This window comes from Oenanthe melanoleuca, chromosome 23 (assembly GCF_029582105.1).
Source record: "Oenanthe melanoleuca isolate GR-GAL-2019-014 chromosome 23, OMel1.0, whole genome shotgun sequence".
In the NCBI taxonomy this organism is placed as follows: Eukaryota; Metazoa; Chordata; class Aves; order Passeriformes; family Muscicapidae; genus Oenanthe; species Oenanthe melanoleuca.
Window position 1 is genome coordinate 217,851 of NC_079356.1, and position 19,650 is coordinate 237,500.

A 19,650-nucleotide genomic window follows, 5' to 3' on the forward strand; every position below is an offset into this window, starting at 1 on the left:
CCCCTCTGGGTGCCTTTATACACCTCAAAGCCAGAGCAGGAGGGGGTGTGGTAATGTTGCATTTCGCGTGGCTACAAGCGAGGGAAAATGTTAGGCAAACAAACATCATGGCACTCCAGATGCAAACCAGTAAAAGCCCAAGCCCTTGTCCCAGCTGCACAAGAGGCAGCAGCTCCTGGCAGGCGTCTGCCCACCCCCAGATCCCACACCAAAGGCCAGGACTCTGGCTTGGAGGGCCCGTCCTCAACAGCCACAACAGTGGCTTCCCTTCATCACCCATCATCCCTGTTGCTGCCCCATGTCTCCGTCCCAGAACTCAACCCCAGAACTGGAGGAGCAGGCATCACATCAGGAGGAGCAAGTTCCCATTCAGTCTCCAGCTTGTTCCAGCCCAGGCTATTTTTAGGCTGTTCCTCCCGTTTTTGGGGCTCTGCAGTCAGAGTTGCTGGAGTATCAGGGCCGGTCTCAGGGCTCCAGGGGGAATTGCTGTGGAAGCTGGGCAGCAGTGGTGTGACTCCATCATTTCCAGCTGGGAGAGCCCAGGGTTGTTCAACCCAGGGTCTGAGATAAACAGGGTTGAAAGGGAGGAATTATGTTGCAATGGGCCAGACTGGACACACTGAGCTCTGTTCTGAGATCTATCACTGAGGAAACTGAAGAAAGAAAAGCCAAAACCAGGTGGGGAATCACCTCAGGTCCTGTACAACTCAGTCAACGGCCTTGGCTTCATCCCTCCTCCATTCCCAGCCCCCCAGGGAAGCTCCACTGCAGACTGCTGCAGATCCCTCTCTGCCCCTACCACGGGCAGTGGTTCCTGATGGGTTCCCACGCCAAAGCCTTAGAGATTTGGGCTGCAGCCCCATGCCAGCACTCGGCTGTCAGGACACATCACACGGCTGCTGACAACACTGAGAGAACTCAGGCTTTTGACCCCGGACCAGCCCCAGCAGGATCCATCCCCACTGCTCAGCCATTTCTACAGTAGAATTAATGTGCAGAGCCTTGGGTGCCATGGGAACAGCACACTCCCAAACCCACAGAAAAAAAAAAAAAATTAAAAAATAATTAAGCAACTACTCCCAAAGCCACCCCAGCTCCAGCCCCATCCCAGCTCCCCTGGCTGCCGGGAAGCGCTAGGATGGGTGCCTTTGGCTCTGCGCTGGGTCATTAATGCAAGAGGTATTTTGTATCACACTCTTGCCTTTTTCTTTTTTTTTTTTTTTTTTTTTTTTTATAAAGCAACAGAAATCAGCCCCTGCCAAAAGCGTGCAGGGTGTTACAGACCCGCGGAGCATCCCCGCAGCCATCACACCGCTCCCCTTCAGCCACGGAAGGCAAAAGCCACGGAAGGCAAAAGCCACGGAAGGCAAAAGCCACGGAAAGCAAAAGCCACGGAAGGCAAAAGCCACGGAAGGCAAAAGCCACGGAAGGCAAAAGCCACGCTGGCCCAGCACAGGTCACACCGCCCCCGCCTCGAAAAGGAGATTTACGGCCGGGGCCGCTCCCTCCCGGCTGCACTGCCAGCGGAGCCCTCGCCTTCACACACCGAGGAAGGAGAAAGAGCTGCAAACCAGCCAAGGGCCGAGCAGTGTCAGGAGCGATCGTCCCCAGCGCTGGACGTTGTGCTCTCTGGGGACAGAGGTGCCCCAGCAGCAAATCTGGAGACTTGCTGGCACCACGGGGGTGTCCCCGGGCATGAGAGACCCTCTCACAGCCACCGGCAGGGTTTGCTCCTCCTCAGGGCACATCTCCAGCACACAGCCTGTGGTAGTGGTACCCTCAATCCATTTTCCACATTTTATCCGTTTTTGCCCCAAACTAAGCTGTCCTGTAGCCGTGCACCAGCTGAGTGAGAGGTCACTTGGAGGTGGGGGATAACTGCAATTGCCCCTGGTCTCTCCAGCCTCCATCCTCTGCTCCAAGGGACCCCAGGGGTCCTTGTCAGCCTGCACATGCTGGTATTGGGGACAACCCCCCCATTTTCTTTGCTGGTGTTTTTGATGAAATCCCCCTTATGTTGGTAGGAATCTCCTGCAGTGGTCACTCCTCGGGAGGGATACCCTGGAGGGTGGCAACAGCTGGATATTTAGTCCAGACTGTTCCTGAGCAGGACAGAAAGTACCACCAAGCACTGCCCTTCACAGGCTGTGCTGTGTGAGATCTCCAGGGCTTCCAGGATTGTTCTACTTCACAGCCAAGCAGACAATGGAGGAATCCATCCAGGGTGTATATTTTTACATTCTAATTTCTGTTTCTAACCCAGCCTCATCCCTGCCCAGTTCATTCCCAGACACTATGAGGACAGCAAACATGGCATCCATCCCCTGAAAACAGCACTGCTAAAATCCCACTGTCTGAGAACAGTGTCCACAGGTGGAACTGAACGTGAGGGGTGCACAGATGCTGCTGTCCCTGGAGAAGGCACAGGGTTTCTCACCCTGCCAGATTAATTAATCAAGCTGCTTTGCATTTTGAAATAATCCCTGTGTGAGTCAGAAATGCCTCCCCTGGAGGATGCTGCTGAGCTGGGAAGGAGGATGGGGCAGGAGGACAATGCTGATGGCAGGCATATGGTCCAGGCAGGTTCCCCTGTGATCCAGCCATTTCCCACGGTTAGATGGAGCCTCAGCCAGAAAATGAAGGGGAAATATTAAAATAAACTCCCCCAGTAGCTTCTTGTGCAGCTCCTTGTGGCATTTTGGACTCCAATTTCTTGCTGCCAGTTCCCAAAGCATGGCCCAGGGCCTGGCATCAGCTCTGGCTGCAGCTGGTCAAGCCCAAGTAAAAAGTTATTTTTGGACAAAAACAACCTTCTGGCACTTCCCCTGGGATGCTGCTCCCAGGCAGACCCCGATGGTGACTTTTCCTTGTTGCTGTTTTTGCATTGAATCACTGCCTAAATAATGTTGAGATTAAGCAGCCAAATAAATAGCTGAGCTTGGGCTGGTGTCACTCCCAGAGAACCCTTTGGGGTGCAACTGGCCCCCAACCACAGCTGTCAGTCCCATCGCTGCTCCCTCCACTGGGGGAAGCTGTACCCAAGCTCTCTGGGAGGACTGGCATTGGAAACAGAGACAGCTTTTCCCTGCAAAGCAGAACCTCCCCCTTCCCCCAAAACAATGTGGGGGAATTGCATTTTAGGACAAGAGGGGGCTGGCGTAGAAAAGGCAATTTCCCAGTGATTTTGCTGGGATGTTCTAATCTGGAGAAGGATGCTGCTCCCGAAGTTTGCAAGGTCTGACACTCTGTGTTCACTTCACACCAGAGAGGAAGAAGCAGAAACAGGAATAAATCCCCCTCCCAAACATTTCATATAGATAAAAGAGATATCAGCCATACCAAAAGTCCCTGGTTTTGGGAAGGCAAAAGGCAAAGATCCCATCTAGGCTGCCACAGCCTCCTGAGTTGCTGGAGAGCAGAGCTGTCTGCATCCGATTGTTCCAATCCATCCTTCCACAGCCCCTGGCATCCCAGGGCTCCTCCAGCCTGAGACAGAGCTGGAGGGAGTAAGAAGAGATGGGATGGACCCCCAGCTCCCTTTGCTCCAGGAATCCACCCCAGTGCTGAGGCTGCCTCTGGCCTCATCCCATTCAGCTCTGGTGCTGCATCCAACAGGCACCAAGGACCAGAGCAGCACCGAACAGGACCTCGCCAAACCAACACTCCCTCACCTCTCTTCCCCTTCACATCCTTCCTCCCACCACCTGCATCCTTCATCCCACCAAAAACCAGCACAAACAAACCCAGATCCACAGAGAGGCTCTCGGAATTGCTTCACTCCAGGTGGGCAGCAGCACCACCTTGCTCACTGCCTGCAACTCCCTGGGCACCTTTTACATACCTTCTCTCCATAAAAATCCCAAACCTTGTGCTTATCACCTCATCCTGTGAATGTTGAGCAGCTGGTTATGGAGCATCCCCTTCTCCAATGGAGCCTGGGTGGGGCACAAGGTCTCAGAGACCCTCTGGATTGCCTGCCGCAGGTGCTGCCCCTCCCAAGCATCCCACAGGCAATAGGAGGAGGCAAGGCAGGACCACATGGCATCCAGATAATATTTAATAGCCCCACGGGGCCTACGTGCTCTGGCCAAGCAAATTTTCTGGTGGGTTGAGGCTGGACAAGGGGACACCACCTCCAAAGCATCTCCCCACCCCAACCCTGCCGGAATAAAGTGCTACAGGGGCTGGTGGGGCTTCACCTGCCCCCATGTCCCCATCCCACAATTTGTGTGGGGTCTCAAAGTGAGGACTCCTCTGAAAAAGCCACCAGGAGAAGGGCTTGTAAGGCCAAGGGCATCTGCTGGGAAGGACATCCCACCCTCGACGAGTCCTCCCTCAGGAGCGGAGGGTCGTGACCTTCCTCTTGGCATTGGCTTAAAAATGCTGCCCCCAACCCCTATCTGGATGTGGGGTTTTGGTGTGGCTGGTGGGGGCCAGGACGAGGGACTGGATGTTAGAGTCCCCAAAGTGCAGGGGCCATCAGACCCGCGTGCCCCGCTCCACGCCCAGCACCCAGGAGCTGGCTCGGGGCTCGCCCCGCCCTGGGGGCTCGCTGGGCTCCAGCAGCCGGTCCGAGGACTCGCCAGCGCTTTCCAGTTTGGCGTAGCCCACGAGGCTGACACGGTCCAGCCGAGGCCAGCTCCGGTTCTTACGCTCCTTGATGGGGGCCAGCAGCAGCACCCCTGGCTGGCCAAGGTCCAGGGATTTGGAGTGTCCCGGGGTGTGGAGGTGCACATCGGGGCTGAGCTCCACCAGCAGCTCCGCGCCAGGACAGCTGTCCTCCATGCTGATGACAACGTGGCCACCATCCCCGTCCCCGTCCCCGTCCCCATCCCCGTCCCCGCCAGCGCCATCCCGGCCGCAGGGCGCGGTGCTGTCCCCAGTGGAAGGAGCAGCCCGGGAGGGCTGTGGTGCTGCGGGGGGATGCTCAGCAGGGCCCCTCCCTGCCCCCCTGGCAGCCCCGTCCAGCAGGCAGTTGTTGAGCTTGATGATGGGCAGTGCCAGGGCGCCCACGGCCGAGGACAGGAGGGACTCGGCGCCAGCGGGGCACGGGAGGCTCCAGTTGGCCTCGGTGGAGCGGAGGCTGTGCACAGAGGCCGCAGGGGAGGCTGCCGGGTGCTGCAGGAACTGGGCCATGGCCTGGAGCCGGTTGGGGCCGTAGCAGTCAGACCACTTGCTGCTGGGGCCGGGGCAGGGCTGGCAGGACAGGTCCACCTGGTAACAGCCCTCCACGCACTCGGCATTGGCCTTGGCGAAGGACTGGCTGTCCCCACGCTGGCAGTGCCCATCCTCAGGGCTGGGCCCCTCAGGCAGCCCCACTGGCAGGCCATAGAGCCCCTTCTGCATCAGCTGCCGGGTCTCCATGTCCCTGTTCTCGTACAGCATCGTGTTGGCACAGATGAAGATGAAGAGCCCAATGCCCATGATGACGGGGCCGATCAGCTTCAGCTTCTCGCTGTGGGGCAAGTGGTGCCCGGCTGCCACCTCCCTCCTCACGTCCCCCGCCACGCTGGCGTTCCCCGCGCTGGCCCCGGAGCCCCCGTGCCCACGGTGAGGCCAGTAGCCCACCACGGCAATGGTGGTGCCCACCAGGACCACGGAGATGCCCACCAGGACGAAGGCTCCGGCCGGCGAGCGCATGCGGAGCTGCCCCTGCAGCGGGGGCTCGGTCGGGGGCGGGCGCCGCAGGCGGCCCCGGCGCCGCGGGGGGACGGGCGGCAGCGGCGCCCTGGGCCCCCCCTGCTCCGGGTCCCGCACGGGCCCCTTGCACTCGGCGCTCTCCGCAGTCATCCTCTCTGGCTCGGCCGCAATTCCTGCACGGTGGGAGAAGAAAAAGGTGAGAGGCATGGCTGGGGTCTTTGCCCAGGATGCCGGGGATGGGCACCACGGGGACACTGGGAGCACGGGGATGACAGGAGCACAAGGACACCGAGCCCACAGGTTACCCCAGGCAGGGACAGCTTTGCTCTGCCCCGCTGCTCCCTCCTTCCTCACGTCACTTCTCTCCCCACTCAGGAGCGAAGGGCTGACGAGTCCCTTCCAACCACACTCCCAAAGGCCCCAACTCATCCCTCTAAAGCCCTGAGCTGTGCAGGAAGTGAGGACAGGTGGGACCCTGCTGTGCCATACCCAGCGCACAGCCATCGCTGGCACTGCAGCCTAAGGAACTTGCCCTGGCTCACCCAGTTCTGCGACACCGGAGAAGGTGCCACCCCCCAGTCTGCACAACAGCAGTGAGGGAAGGGGCTATTTAGTCATCTGCTGGGGAAACTGAGGCACCTGGAAACCCAAATGAAAGGTCTGACACAGCTGCATCACTCAGAACCCTGTGAGTGACGATCCGAGCAGGACCTGAAAACCCAAACCAACATCAAGCCACTCATCAGACGGCAGGACCCACCAATCCATGGAGAATTTCAGCTAAAATAGGTGTTTTTCCCAATTTTCTGCTGTTTTCTATTTCTCTGATCTATTCAGTGCATCCTCAGGATCCTACCCACACACACACCAACATAAACTGCACATCTAGGGATTTACAGTAATTTACAGTGCATGATATGTTATTTTAACCAGAACTTTATTTCCTAGGTGAGCAATAAAGATGTGGAAGATGCCCAAAACAGCAGGTGACCAGCCTGGCAGAAGCATCCGCTGGGCTGGCACCACTGTGCCTGGGATAAGTGGAACCCCAGGGAACTAAAACAGGCCTTGAACAAGTCCCAGACCAAAAACATCTTTTAAAAGATACGAACAGGCTGATGCTGACAGGAGTCCGTGTGCTCGCAGCGCGGGGCTGCGTGCCCTGCTGCAGCTGGCAGCGGGGCTGGGGCAGGACGAGGTGCCCGTGCACCCTTCTGTGCCCCCCAGCACTGCCAGCAGGGCAATGCTGCCCAGCCCTTCCCAAAGGAACACCCAAAGGGGGTGGGAGCAGGGAGAGCTGCAGGGATGCCAAGAGATGCTGTGGGAGGAGGCTTGTCACCCACCACATCTTAAACTGTCAAGAAAAGCATTTGGACATCACAGAATCACAGAAACTAAACCCAAGGAGAGCCCTGCAGGTGGAGTGGGGTGACCACTCCAATTCTACTCCCCAAGATGAATGAAGTGCTGGGAGCCAGTGACCAGCATCCAAACAGCAGAAAAATACCACTTTTTTTTCCCCAGTTAATCATCTTAAGGTGTTATTAGCATCAGAGGGAAGGACTTAAAGATATGAGTTCCAGGATGGCAGCTTGTTCCTGGCACAAGGCTGTCAAGCTGTGACAACTCAAGTAAGGGAGATTTAAAGGGAAAAAACAAAATAAAGTCCCAAATAAACCAGACCAAAGCCCAGGCCACTGCTAAGTGGGATGTTAAGGCTTTCTGAAAAATAAGTTGATAATCCCACATGGCAAAGGGAGAAACATAATTAACGCAAAGTAATGTTCATCCTGAAAAATGAGGCTTTAAATATTTTGGTATTAAAGGGAAACAACTGGACCCTTGAACACATCCCAAAGACCACAGGGTTTTTGCCTCCAAATGCCCTGATTTAGACTATGTCTAAATTTTCTCTAATTGCCATCTGAGCTTCAAGATCTCTTAATTTTTATAGCAAACCCTTTAAATGCCTTGCTGGCTACTTAGGGATTAAAAATGGCCCCATACACTGCAGGATAAAGCTCTTGGAGAGTGACTGGGGTAACATGACTCCCACAACTCATGACTCCAAACTCACACTGAACACACACCAAGCGCCCTCTGTTTTATTCTGGAGCCCTGTCTCTTTAACCCCAGCTCCTCCAACCTAACTCACCCTGTGGAATCAAGACCAGCATCCACAGGGACCAGGAGCATCCCTGGTGTCCCCACCTCTGGTGACAAGGAGCACCCCATAGGGACAACAAGCTGGGGTCCTGCCTGTGAGGACCAGGCACATCCCGTGGATCCCATCCAGGGCAATGCTCTGGGTCCAGGTTATTTCACTTGGGCTGCACCAGGCTGTTCTTGCCACACTTCTGCACTGGATACAGTCTGGGGGTCATCCCAGGCTGCTTGGGATGGGTGCAGTAGGGTGAGAGGTGTCCACTCATGTCCAGACCACGCTGGGGCTGAAACAATCCCTTTCCACCTCCCTTCCTTTTCCCTAAACACAGGGATGGAGGTGCTGGCAGGAGGGACAGGCAGATGCCACCAATCTGGCTGCAGGCAGGGAATCCCCTCTGTGTCCCCGGCCACTATTCCTGCCCAGAGTGCCTGTCCCATATCTCCCCACTGCCATATTCTGAATTTGGAGCATTCCCTTCTCATTGCTGGGGCTGGTTGTTCCCAGAGTTCAAACCATTATTTTTATTAATAGAATCCCCAAGGTTATATAACCCTTCTGGAAAAAAGAACTAGAAAAAAAATACAAAACCCAGTGCTGCCATCCCCTCCTGCACCCCGCAGCCGCCGACACCCCCACGAATGGATTAATCCATTCCAAAATTCCATCAGTTCCCACGTTAGAGCAGTGGGGTCAGACACAGGGCAGGAATGGACGGCTCCTGGGGTGCTGCTGGGGCACAGGGACAGCCCGGTCCCGTGCTTGGGACAGCCAGTGGCTTGGCTCTCCTGGCCACCTCTGGCCAGCTCCGAGGCATTCGTGGCTCACCAGGACCATGTCTGAGGTTTCGATTCTGGTGGGAAGGAATGACAGTATGGAATGACAGAATGGAACTGTAAATGTCATTCTGGAGTGGGATGAGCGCTGCTCTGCTGCCGGGTTAAGCTCCCAATCCCCGCAATAAGCTTGACATTAAAATAAACCCAAATATTTCTCTAATCCCCCCCATCACGAAGGCACATTGCTGGCTCCACCCTCCCACCTCAATCCTCTCCTGCCGCCTTCGCAGACTGATGATCCTAAAATTTGACACTAAATCCCAATGCATCTGACAGCAGCAGAGCTGGGTGGAGGTAAAGCAGAACTGTGAATCTCACATCCCCTGGGTGTCCCTGGAATGCTCTGCCCCTGCCATGACCACACTGCCAGCTTGAATCTGCAGCATCAAAGGCTATCCAAAAGCAGAAATGGCCTCCAAACCTCCCTCTGGATGAGGGGCTGTACTGGTGTCTGGAAGTGCCTCTCCAGTCTTGTGCCACAGGAGGTGCCACCCAGCTCAGTGATGGGCTGGAGATAGTGCAGGCAGCTCTGAGGGCCTTCCCCTGCAGGTTTCACCCTTTTGCCTGCTATCCTTCCAGGAGCTTTTAATTTTCCTTGGCTCACACCTGGAAAGGGCTTCACTACAGGACAGGGTCTTCTACACAGAAGGAAATTAAAACCCAGCATCTCCCTAGGGAGAGTGTTGCCCTTGCTGCCATGCCCCATCCCAGGCTGCACTGCCCAACCGGGGCTTGATCCCATTCTGCACCCAGGATCCCACCTGGATGCAGGATCCCATCCTGTGGGTGCTGTGCAGGGCATCAGCCGGGAGCTGGCACAGGAGTAGCCCAGATATCATGAGCACACAAGAAATGCCTAACAAACAGAATACACCTCTGTTTTCCTTTTCTTTTCCTAAAGTACTGTGACTTTAAAGATGCTCTCCTGATTTTGGGAATAAACTGGTTTTTCAATTTGCTGCTGAATCAGCCAGCAAAGCCTGCAGTGTGTCCAAAGGCCATAGTGATGGGTGAGACCCCAAACCAGCAGGCACAGCCCAGCCCCCTCTGCCTCATCCAAGCCCTGGGGAGCCTGTGACATCCAAACCTGCAGTAGCTGAGCTACCCTAAATCCCTCTCTGCAAAGAAAGGGGACCCAGGCATCCAAGACCTTCTGGGTATGAGGCTGTGTCGAGCTGCTGGAGCCCCCCCAGCTCTCCCACCCACCGGGAAGGTACAGAGAATGGGAATGACAGCCTGCGCTGAGATGTGATGCTTAAAAATAACTCCTTTTCAGCCCAGCCTCCAGTGCCGCCCCCAGCACGGGGCAGGAGGGGACCACAGGAGCAGTACCTAGGCACCAGCTCCTTCCCCACCCCACCTCCCATCCTGGCTGCAGGAGACCGAGGGCAAGGCCAGCAGGGGAACAGCAGTGATCCCAGTGCATCCCTCGTGCTGGATACCTGGGGTGGTCTGAGCCCTCATATCCCCACCCGTGCACTGCTCCTTTCCTAGTTTTCTGAGTTCACTTCAAGTTCCCTCCTTGGCTACACATAAAGGTTTCCAGAGAGAGGGAACACAAGAAAAATCTGCCAGACATTTCCAGGGGTCTCCCAGGTGGAGCAAACCCTGGCATCACCCCAGCACCCACTGGCAGCTCCCAGTCCTCCCCCAGCCTCATTCCCAAGGAATAAAACCTCCCTGTGTGAAACTGACACAGGCATGTTCCCAATGCAGTGACAAAATCCATGGCTCCAGCTTCAGCTGGGAACGCCCATAAATCAACCATAATTAATTAAGTTCCCTCACAGAAACTTCCACAAGCTCAGTAACGCTAATCACCACAGCATGGGAAGGATTATCCCCTTCCCAGCAGGTCCTGGACTGGGAGTCTCGTTGGGATTGTGACAGATTTCCCCTAGGCTGCAGCACAGAAGACCCCAGGAGTGACAACCCAAAGTTCAGAAGTGCCCTTTATTCCCTTCTCCCCAGCAGTGCACACCTCGGTTTTTGCAGGGGAAGGATCAGATGGAGGAGGGGTTAACACAAAACCACCTCCACCAAGGTCCTATCACGAGGGGCATCACCACCACACCTGGCCCAGGTGTGAAGAAGCACCATGCCAGCTTCTCATCATCAGGTCGCACATCCCAGGCAGCAGTCAGGAGCCACCAAGGCCACTACTGTCACTTGGAATATGGTCCAGGGAAAGATGGTGCTGGGGATTTGGGGACACATGGGCCTCTCCCTTTGCTTTCCATCCTGTGCCTGAGGCGAGAGGATCCTGATGGGCAAATGGGACACGAGAAATGAAAACCACCAGTGCCACCAGTAGTTCCAGCTCCATTCACCTTGACTTCCCCAAACTCCTCCCTGCTCCTAAAAAACGGGGCCATGCTCTAAACCTCTCTACCCCTCAGGCAAAAGAAAGTGTGTGGAAACATCCCACTGATTACTAATTATCAGAGCTTGCCCTACCCAGATTTGCTCTGCTAATTAGACTAATCTCCACGGCTGGGAAATGAGCCACAGTCACCCATGGTGAGAAGCTCATGCAGCTTGGATGATGCTGAACTCTGATATGTCAGACCCCTGCGATGGGATCGGGATTGTCACTCCCGGCTGCTTCTGACTTGCCATTGTTTAAGGAGACAATGAAAATCCGCAAATTTGGCAAATTTTCTCCCCCAAGCCAATGCCGAAATCAGGACATCTGATTGCTCAACTTTTTTGATAGGAACCAGATGCAAATAATTAATAAATCCAAATTCAAGATAATGCAGACATCTAAATTTAAATGGAGAGCAGATCTCAAACGGCAGCTCTTTGCTCACTTGGAGGAGGGGAGGAGTGAGGGGCTCAGGGAGATTTCCTGGGAGAATTCCTGCCTCTGGGAAGTGGTGTGGGGTGGCAGGGCACCCAAGAAAGCAGGCTGCTGACAAGCACCTTGTAAATCCTCGTGGCCAAGAGAAAAGGAAGGGGAGTAAAAGAAAAATCCATAGGTTGGGATATCCAGGGAATTAGGACCAAACACTCTGAATTTGGCACCTTCCCTGCAACTCCTTTGAAAAATCCCTGCCAGCATGGAGGGAGGGGAAGGGAGGGAGAGATGCAGTCCAGGGGCTGCCTCCCTGCTACCAGGCATGGCCCAAGTTATCCAGGGGGTACAGACACACAGATCCCATCTCCTGCTCCACAGGCCCACATCCCATTCGGCCTGCAAGCAAGGAAGTTCCCAGCTGTATTCCCAGCTGGCATCACTCTTACCTCCAGCTTTTTAACCCCCATCTCGCCTGCTCCTTACCCTGCAAGACACATCTCACTGATTTCATGAGCAAGGATCCAAAACCACCCAGGGCTGAAACAGAGCCATGGGTCTGGCTGCGCTCACTGACCCCTCCATGCCACAAAGCTGAGCCCCTTGTGCACACAGGTCCTCCTGATCCCAAACTTCAGGATCTACTGGGATAATTTTCACCCACTTGTCTGTCGAGCGTCTACATCAAACCCTGCACAGAGACGAGCTGCGGGGCTACTCCTTGCCCCAATCCTCTGCCAGGAGCCTCGGGAATTGCAAAAAAGAGCTGGGATTGGGCAGTTCTGCCCAGCTCCCCGGTTTTGGCCGTGTGAAGATGTGTGTGCCTCTGTGCAGGCTTGCACAGGAGTGTGTGTGCACATCTGTGCACAGCTGGGTGTGCATGTGAGTGTGTGTGTGTGGTGTGTGTGCCTGTGCGTGCCCAGGTGCCCCTGCGTGTGCTCGGTGTCTGTGGAAACAGATTTTGTCTGTGGGTACACCGTGTCCATGTGTGCCTGATGCCACTCAGTGCACAGTGCTTGTGGGTGCCCAGGGTCCATGGGTGCCCGTGGGTGCCTGAAGTCCGTCCACCCGTGCCCGGGGGTGCTCAGTGCCTGCCCGGGGGTGCTCAGTGTCTGCCCGGGGGTGCTCAGTGTCTGTCCACGGGTACCCGGGGGTGCCCAGTATCTGTGCATGGGTGCCCGTGGGTGCTCAGTGCCTGCCCGGGGGTGCCCAATGTCAATCCATGGGTGCCCGGGGGTGCCCAGAGTCTGTCCATGGGTGCCCAGAGTCTGTCCATGGGTGCCCGGGGGTGCTCCGTGCCCGCCCGGGGGTGCTCCGTGCCCGGCGCGCATCCCGCCCCGGGTCTGTGTGCCCGACGTGGATGTGGATGTGTACGGCCGGTGCCGCGCGCCCGTGCCCGTGTCCCCCCCGCCGTTCCCCGTCCCCGCACTCACCGGCGGCCGCCGAGCCGTGCGCCTCCCGCCGGGGCCGGGGCCGGGGCCGGGGCCGGTGGCCCGGGGGCGGCGGGCGCTGGGCTCCGCCGCCGCGGCCGGGGCCATGGAGCGGCAGGAGGCAGCGCGGCGCTGGGATCCCGCTCCCGGATCCCGCTCCCGGATCCCGATCCCCGCTCGCCGCCGCCGGGACTCTGGGTGCGGGCGGGGGGGCGGCGGGTTCCGCCCGGCCCCGGGTCCCGCCCCGGCCCCGCGGGGGGCGGAGCGCGGCGGGGCCGGGCGGGGGGACGGGACGGGACGGGACGGGACCCCCTGTGCCGCTCCCGGGCCGCGCTCCGGCGGGGCCGGCGCCGCTGCCCGCCCGTGGGAAAGTTGGATCGTGGTGCGGGATCGATGGGATTTGGGATTTCCCCGGCTCCGAGCGGGGCCGCAGCGGCGGCGGATGGAAGGAGCCGGGCTGGAATCCTTCCTGCGCCTCGCTCCGGGTCCAGCAGCGACCCCAGGCCCCGCGCAGGATGGCAGGATGGGCCGCGCCGCGCCGGGGGATGCTCCAGTGCGAGGTGTCCGTGCCCGCGCCGGGGGAGGGATGAAACTGGAATGGTCTTTAAGGACCCTTCCCAGCCAAACTATTCCATCATTTTCTGATCCTATGAAATACTCAGAGCGCAGAGATCCTTCTCCAGCCCTCCAGCAAAGCTCCCCTCTCCCCAGCCCCCAGCCTGCAGTGCACCGGCAGAACCCAGTTGTCCAAGCCAGGCTGGCCTGCGCTGGGCTGGGGCTGCAGTGGATCCCCCTTTCAGCGCAGGGAGTTCAGCAGTCGGGGTGAAGCATTATCGCACGTCAGTCCTGGCAGTTGGAGGCGTTTGCTGCAGCCCCCCCGATGGTGTAACGCAGGTTGCAGAGGGTCCTTGCTCTGCCTGGAGGAGAAAGTGCCTCTGCAAGGGCTTTGTTTCCCCTCCTCTGACAAAGACACAAAGATCTCTCTATCAGTCACAGAGATTATGGCACAACACCCCCATTCCTGCATCTTCATCCCTCTTCTTTATCCCCATGCGCTCCAATTTCCTCCTGCCTGTGCCCACATCCCCATCCCCACAGGGCAATGAGCAGAATCCCACAGCTGTAACCAGGAGCACATCCCGACACACTGAAACTGCCAATCCAAGCCTTCACCAGCACATTTCCTCCCCAGCACCACACCCCAACACTCCAGTAAGTGCTGCAGGGACTCCATCTCACCCAGAGCCCCAGATGTTCTGCAGGCAGAGACTCTTTCTCAGCCTTTAATTAAAAGTGTGCCAAGGTCACATTCTCCAGATCCACGCTCCAAGAAGCCACAAAACAACTCAGAAACTTCCTTTGTGATTTTGCCACTGACATCCCACAATCCAGAAGCAGATTCAGATCCAGCTGGATGTCTCTATAGCAGGGAGCACTTCCTGTGAAAGGTTTTTAGGGATTAAATGTAAAAATGAGGTGCAGGACACCAAGTTTCTCACCTGTCTCTGGCAGGGAGCATCATCCAGAGGGTTGATGATGAGGGAAATAAATCCCCAGTTCTGGGGGAATTCTGCACAGGGTCAGTTCTTTGCCTCCTTGCTGGGCTCAATTAAAGCAACTTCCGAGAATCTTTGGAGTTTCTTGAGGGAAGGGACCTGTGGATCGAAGGTGCCAGATGCATTTCTGGAGTGGAGAGATGCCTCACTCATCCAAGCCTTCCAGTCAAGGAACACCACTGCACAGGGAAGAATGGTATTTGGCTTTGGCTTTTCATGCTGTTCAAGCAACACATTCAAGGTCTCCCTTTGCCACCACTGGAACCCATCTGGGCATGATCTACACAAAATTAATGCTTTTGAGCAAAATTTGATTTCTATTCAGAGGCTGTACCTGTGCCAAGCAGTGCTGGCCAAAGAGCCGGAGAGGGAAGTGGTCTGAGCTCAGTGCTGGCAGCTTTTGGAGCAGGGGTTGGTGGCTTGGCAGCATGGACAGGGCAGGGGACTGGCAGCACGGGGCTGGCAGAGGCCACCATGCTCCAGCAGTGCCCCTCCCTGCACAGGCTCTGTCTCCACGGCAGTTTTCTAGTCACAGTCCCCAGTGATGAGCTGAGTGGGCTGGTCTCCCCCAGGGGTCAGCAGTTAATGTGGGGAGAGATGCTGGAGGCAGGACTGGCTGAGAGGGAAGCTGCCTATGATTCCCTGGGGTTAAAGTCGGACTGTGCAGGGCAGGAAGAGCTCAGCCTCGATTTTCCACTCTTCCTGAGATGGAAGCTGCTGGGATGGGGATGTGGGTTCCTCCTGTGTCCTTGCAGACAGTGGGACCACCTCTCTCCAGAGGAACAGAAGGGTGAAAAGAAGAAAAGAACCTACTGGGGACGAAAGTGACACGGAGAGAAGACCAGGCTCAGGGAGGATGTTTTGGAGAAGAGCCTGTGGCAGAGCAGGAGACATGCAGGACCAAAAGCTTAGAGCATTTTCCCTATGCCCTGGGAGAGGGTGGCAGTGGTGGCTCTTACAGACACATCTGGGATGGGGAAGAACAACAAAAAACAATATGAAAAAGAACCAACCTCACTGTCTCTCTTTACAGAGAGAAAAAAATGGATCTCATGATAACTGGACACCTCCTCTTGATTTTAGGGGAGGGAACCTGAATCCATGTTTGAAGCTCTGGTAATTCTGGCAAAGCCTCCTCTGCTCTCTGCTGCTTCAGCTGGGGACTGAGTCTGGGCAGCAGGGACCATGTGGATGGAGGAAGGAGGACTAGGCAGAGAGTGATCACAGCCAGGATCTGAGATCAGAGAAAAGGAATGTTGTTGTGGAGAGGCTGAAAGCTCGGGGTGGGGATGACTCATGCTGGAGAACATACAGCTGTTGGAGCAGGATTTGGCTGGTGGGGATGAGGAGCCTCCCCCATTGCCAGAGAGGGGAAAGAGGAGCCTCCATGATGGCTCCAACCTGGCAGAGACAGCTGTTGACCTGTGCTGGAGGTGATGGGCAGAGAATGCTGCCTGCTAAAGCAGGGCCATGGCCTGGAGAGGTATTTTGGGCAGCAGAGAGGGCTCAGTAGTGAGAGCTGCTCTGGCTGAGGGATGTGCATCCTGAGTGCTGTGCTCTCCATGATGCTGCCTTGGGGAAGGACAGTCAGAGCAGTGGGGCTGGGATGGGGCTGGGATGGAGCTGGGATGGGGCTGTGAAGGATAAGGAAGGAAGCAGCCATTCCCCCCTTAACTAGTGACAGGGGAGCCAAGGCGTGGAGCAGAGACAGGGCTCCATCTCCATGCAGAGATGGAGCTCCCTGTGGGATCCTCGGCCCATGGTCACGCTCTCCTCGTGCTGGGAGGGGTGGGATGGGCCTGGACGTGATTTCTGCCTGAGGAGTCACCCCTCCTGGCCTGCTGGCAGCTGATGCTTGTAGGGGACCAGAGCTTCCACCCAGCTTCCATCCAACTTCCATCCAGTGGAAGATGCTGCAGCAGCTCCCCCAGAATTCGCAAGGCTGCCACAGGGATAAGGGGGAAAAACAGTCACCCACATCCAGTGGAGCCAGGGCAGGCAGGGAAGGAGATCTGGGCATTAGGAGCAGAAGGGTGAGCCAGCACCTTCCCAAAGTTGCCTTCAGGGAGATGGTCTTTGTATGATGCCTGGAAATAACCACAGCACCAGATTCCTTGTGCTGTGGGCTAAAAGCTCCATAGGCTGCTTCAGAGGTGGCCCCATCACAGGGGTAAGTGAAATGACTGTAAATACAAACAGACTTGTAATTAATCATGCTCTGTAAATGTGAAGTCATTATCTGTACATCCCTGGAAAAGTAATTATATCCAGCTTTTCAATAAGAACTCGGAAAAACCTAAAGAGTTGAGTTCTGGAAATGTCATCCCTCTCCATGTAGGAGAAAGGCTGCATATTTTTACATAGTGCAAGTTAATAGAATGTACAAAATGAGTGAGTTCTAATACGTCTCCAAAGTTGTAAGTTAAATGCCTCTTCTCTGCCCAGGGATTTATAAAATTCTTTTGCAAACTTTTCCGGTATTGGATGCAGGAGCTGAGCATTCCCAGTCCCTCACACAAGGAAAACTGCACAACTCGGGTGCTTGGGCACCCATAAGATAAAAGTGTCCTTCATCTGCCTCAATTCACAGGCTGAGGACACCTCTTGGATCAGAAGATTAAATGGCCCTTATTGGCAGTTCAGCCCATGTTGCCAAAATCAGTGGATATCCTCACTGGAAAGGAGTCTCCTGCTGTGCCTGAGCGCCAGCTCTTCCAGCAGCCCAGAGAACGCTCTGGTTCTGCTATCAAGCCACCAAAGGATCAGTAAATTTTAAAAAACTGAACCCAAATCAGAATAAGATCATCACTTAGTGCAACATCCACAGCCTTTTCTTGTGCTTTAAAGTTGGCTCCTGAGGTCAGGCAGGAGCAGGAGGAGCCTGAGCAGCGCCTCAGCATGAGCACATTTATCTGCTCCTTGGCCTGTCAGCTGCAGCACAGCATCTCTGGAACGTTATTGCATTTCCCTGTTTCAAATAACATCCAGGGAGCTGAGACTTCAGGAGGGGGATCTCCCCTGGAAAGGGAGATCAGCCCAATCTCAGCCACAAAGCTTTCTTGTTTGGAATATTCTGTTTCATGCCAGGATACAAACTTGTCCTCTGCAGCCCTTTCCTTGACGGATTTGGATCCCCCCACCCTCATCACCTCACAGACATGGAGCCAATGCACACAAGAGCTTCTCCCACTTTCTGGAGCATGGGAGGATGCAGAATGCTCCCCCACACCTCCCAGCAGGGCTGTCCCCAAGGCTTTTGGGGATCCCAGCCCTACAGCACCAGAACCCCAGCATGACGCCCACAGATCCTTTCTGCCTGTTCCCCAGTCCAGATGCAGGGCTGGAGATGCACCCTGATCATGTTTAAGGTGATGCTGGCAAAATTAACCTTTTTGGGGGGAGGGGGGTGATGGGTTTGGAGATGTGGGACCCAAAAGGCAGGAACACCCAGGCATTAAACAGCAACTTTCGGGGAACTCATTTCCCTCTGCTCTGCTCAGACACGGGGGTTTATCTTGGACAAATGGTCTTCTCTCCCCTGGAAACCTCTGGCTGTGCAGTGGACTGAGATGTGGTGACCTGACTGAAAGCCATGGGGCTGGGATTCATCCAAAGGACACATCTCCACCCAAAGGGCACTTTCCTACCCGAAGCAAGCTGGAGCCGAGCCTGTTTGCCATATGGTGCAGCCAGGAGTAGCTGGGAGGAAGGCTGTGGAGAGCTTCCACAATTTAATCTTTGCAATTTCTTCTCCAAAGTGAGAAGATTAAGAGGAAGAAGAAACGGAGAGGGGACATTTGCAGGCATCCTTCTCCTTCCCTGCTGGAAAGATGGATGATGGGGATGGACACTCACCGCACCAGTTATTTCCAGGAAATTATCTGGGCTCCAGCACCTCTGTGTGCTTGACCTTCCCAGGTCACTGAGAGGCTCCACAGACAGGGAGCAAGAGGAACTATTAACGCTAATGGGTGGGAAGTGGCCATGAATAAATCAGCAGCCTCTTTCCAGCCATCAAAGCCTGAAACTCTCCCGTACAGAGCGAAGAGCAGGTGGGAGGCAGGGTGATGTTTGGTTTATGATAGGGGTTATCCAATCTTGTTACAAACCAACCCAAGAGACTTGGCCCCACAGATCCTCACCCTGCTGCCATGGGGGGATTCTGTACCTCATCCCCCAGCCCTGAATAGAAATCCCCTCCCAAAGCCACTCCTGAGCATCATGGAGAGTAGCCTTTCCCTTTGAAACAGCTCTGGGCTGGATCTGTGCAGGCCTTTCGTACTTCCTTGCCCTTCTGATGTCTTAGATGAGAGACAAGCTGTGGAGAAGCACCACAAGCCCAATATCACCCTAACTAGAGACAGGCTTCTACCTCTGTCCATCCAGCCTGGCCCCAGTAATCCCAAATCCCAGGCATTAGACATTTAATCTTACATTTTATCATTTCTCCTCTTACCAGAGGGTCTGAAATTAAAAGGGAAGGAGGGAAGAGCTGAGCTCCTACAAGTTTAATTGGTTCTGGCTGGTGGATAAGAAGAAAGGAGAGAAACACAGCAGTTTCTTCTGCTGGCTTTCCCTGGTGTTTCCTGAGCAGCTGTAACTATTCCGGATGCAGGACTGGGGAGGAGGGATGGAACAAATGCCCCTCCCAGGACAGAAGGGGAGCTCGTGTTTGTGTCTCAGCTGGCCCCGGGCACGTGGAGCTGAGCCAGCAGCCTGGGCTGCAGCCTGGACATCATTTTCCATGATGCAAACTGGGAGGGGGGGACGCTGGGGCAGGGCACGGGTGAGGAGCGGTTTGGTGCCTCCCCTGTCTTCTCCTGCCATGCAGAAAAGCTGGAGGCATCTCCCCTGCCCTGGGCTACTGCTGGGGAGGGTCCAGCAGTGAGCTGGATGCTGAGCACTGGGACCAGGAGTGGGATGGACAGGGGGCAGAGACAGAGGGGATGGGGAGCAATGAGCCTGGGGCCAGGGATCCCCATTTCCAGGCACTGGGAGCTGACAGCAGACTGGATTTGGCTGTGGCCAAAGGGAGGGTACATGGTGCAGGTCACAGCTCCTTTTGCTAATGCCCTATGTCTTCTGGGATATAAAAATTCCAGTTTCTATTCCCTTCCCTCACCCTGTTACACACCTTAGGGACATCTCAGCTTTTTTATCCTAGAAGTGCCAGAGCAGGATACTGAGCCACTATTGCAACATCTTACTTGTCATCCCTGGATCC

General features: G+C 55.7%; 1 protein-coding gene across 1 annotated transcript; it reads right to left on the bottom strand.

The window, feature by feature from the left end:
• Positions 1 to 4,039: 4,039 nt before the first annotated feature.
• Positions 4,040 to 13,043, bottom strand: TMEM200B (transmembrane protein 200B). Its single transcript, XM_056509194.1, has 2 exons — positions 12,874 to 13,043; positions 4,040 to 5,813 (listed from the first exon to the last, which is right to left on the bottom strand). The coding sequence occupies exon 2, from the start codon at positions 5,788 to 5,790 to the stop codon at positions 4,480 to 4,482; it is 1,311 nt and encodes a 436-aa protein (XP_056365169.1). The 5' UTR covers positions 5,791 to 5,813; positions 12,874 to 13,043; the 3' UTR covers positions 4,040 to 4,479.
• Between the last annotated feature and the right edge of the window lie 6,607 nt (positions 13,044 to 19,650).

Excerpts from the sequence above, each read along its gene's own strand:
- TMEM200B (XM_056509194.1), bottom strand. The coding sequence starts at position 5,790 with ATGACTGCGGAGAGCGCCGAGTGCAAGGGGCCCGTGCGGGACCCGGAG.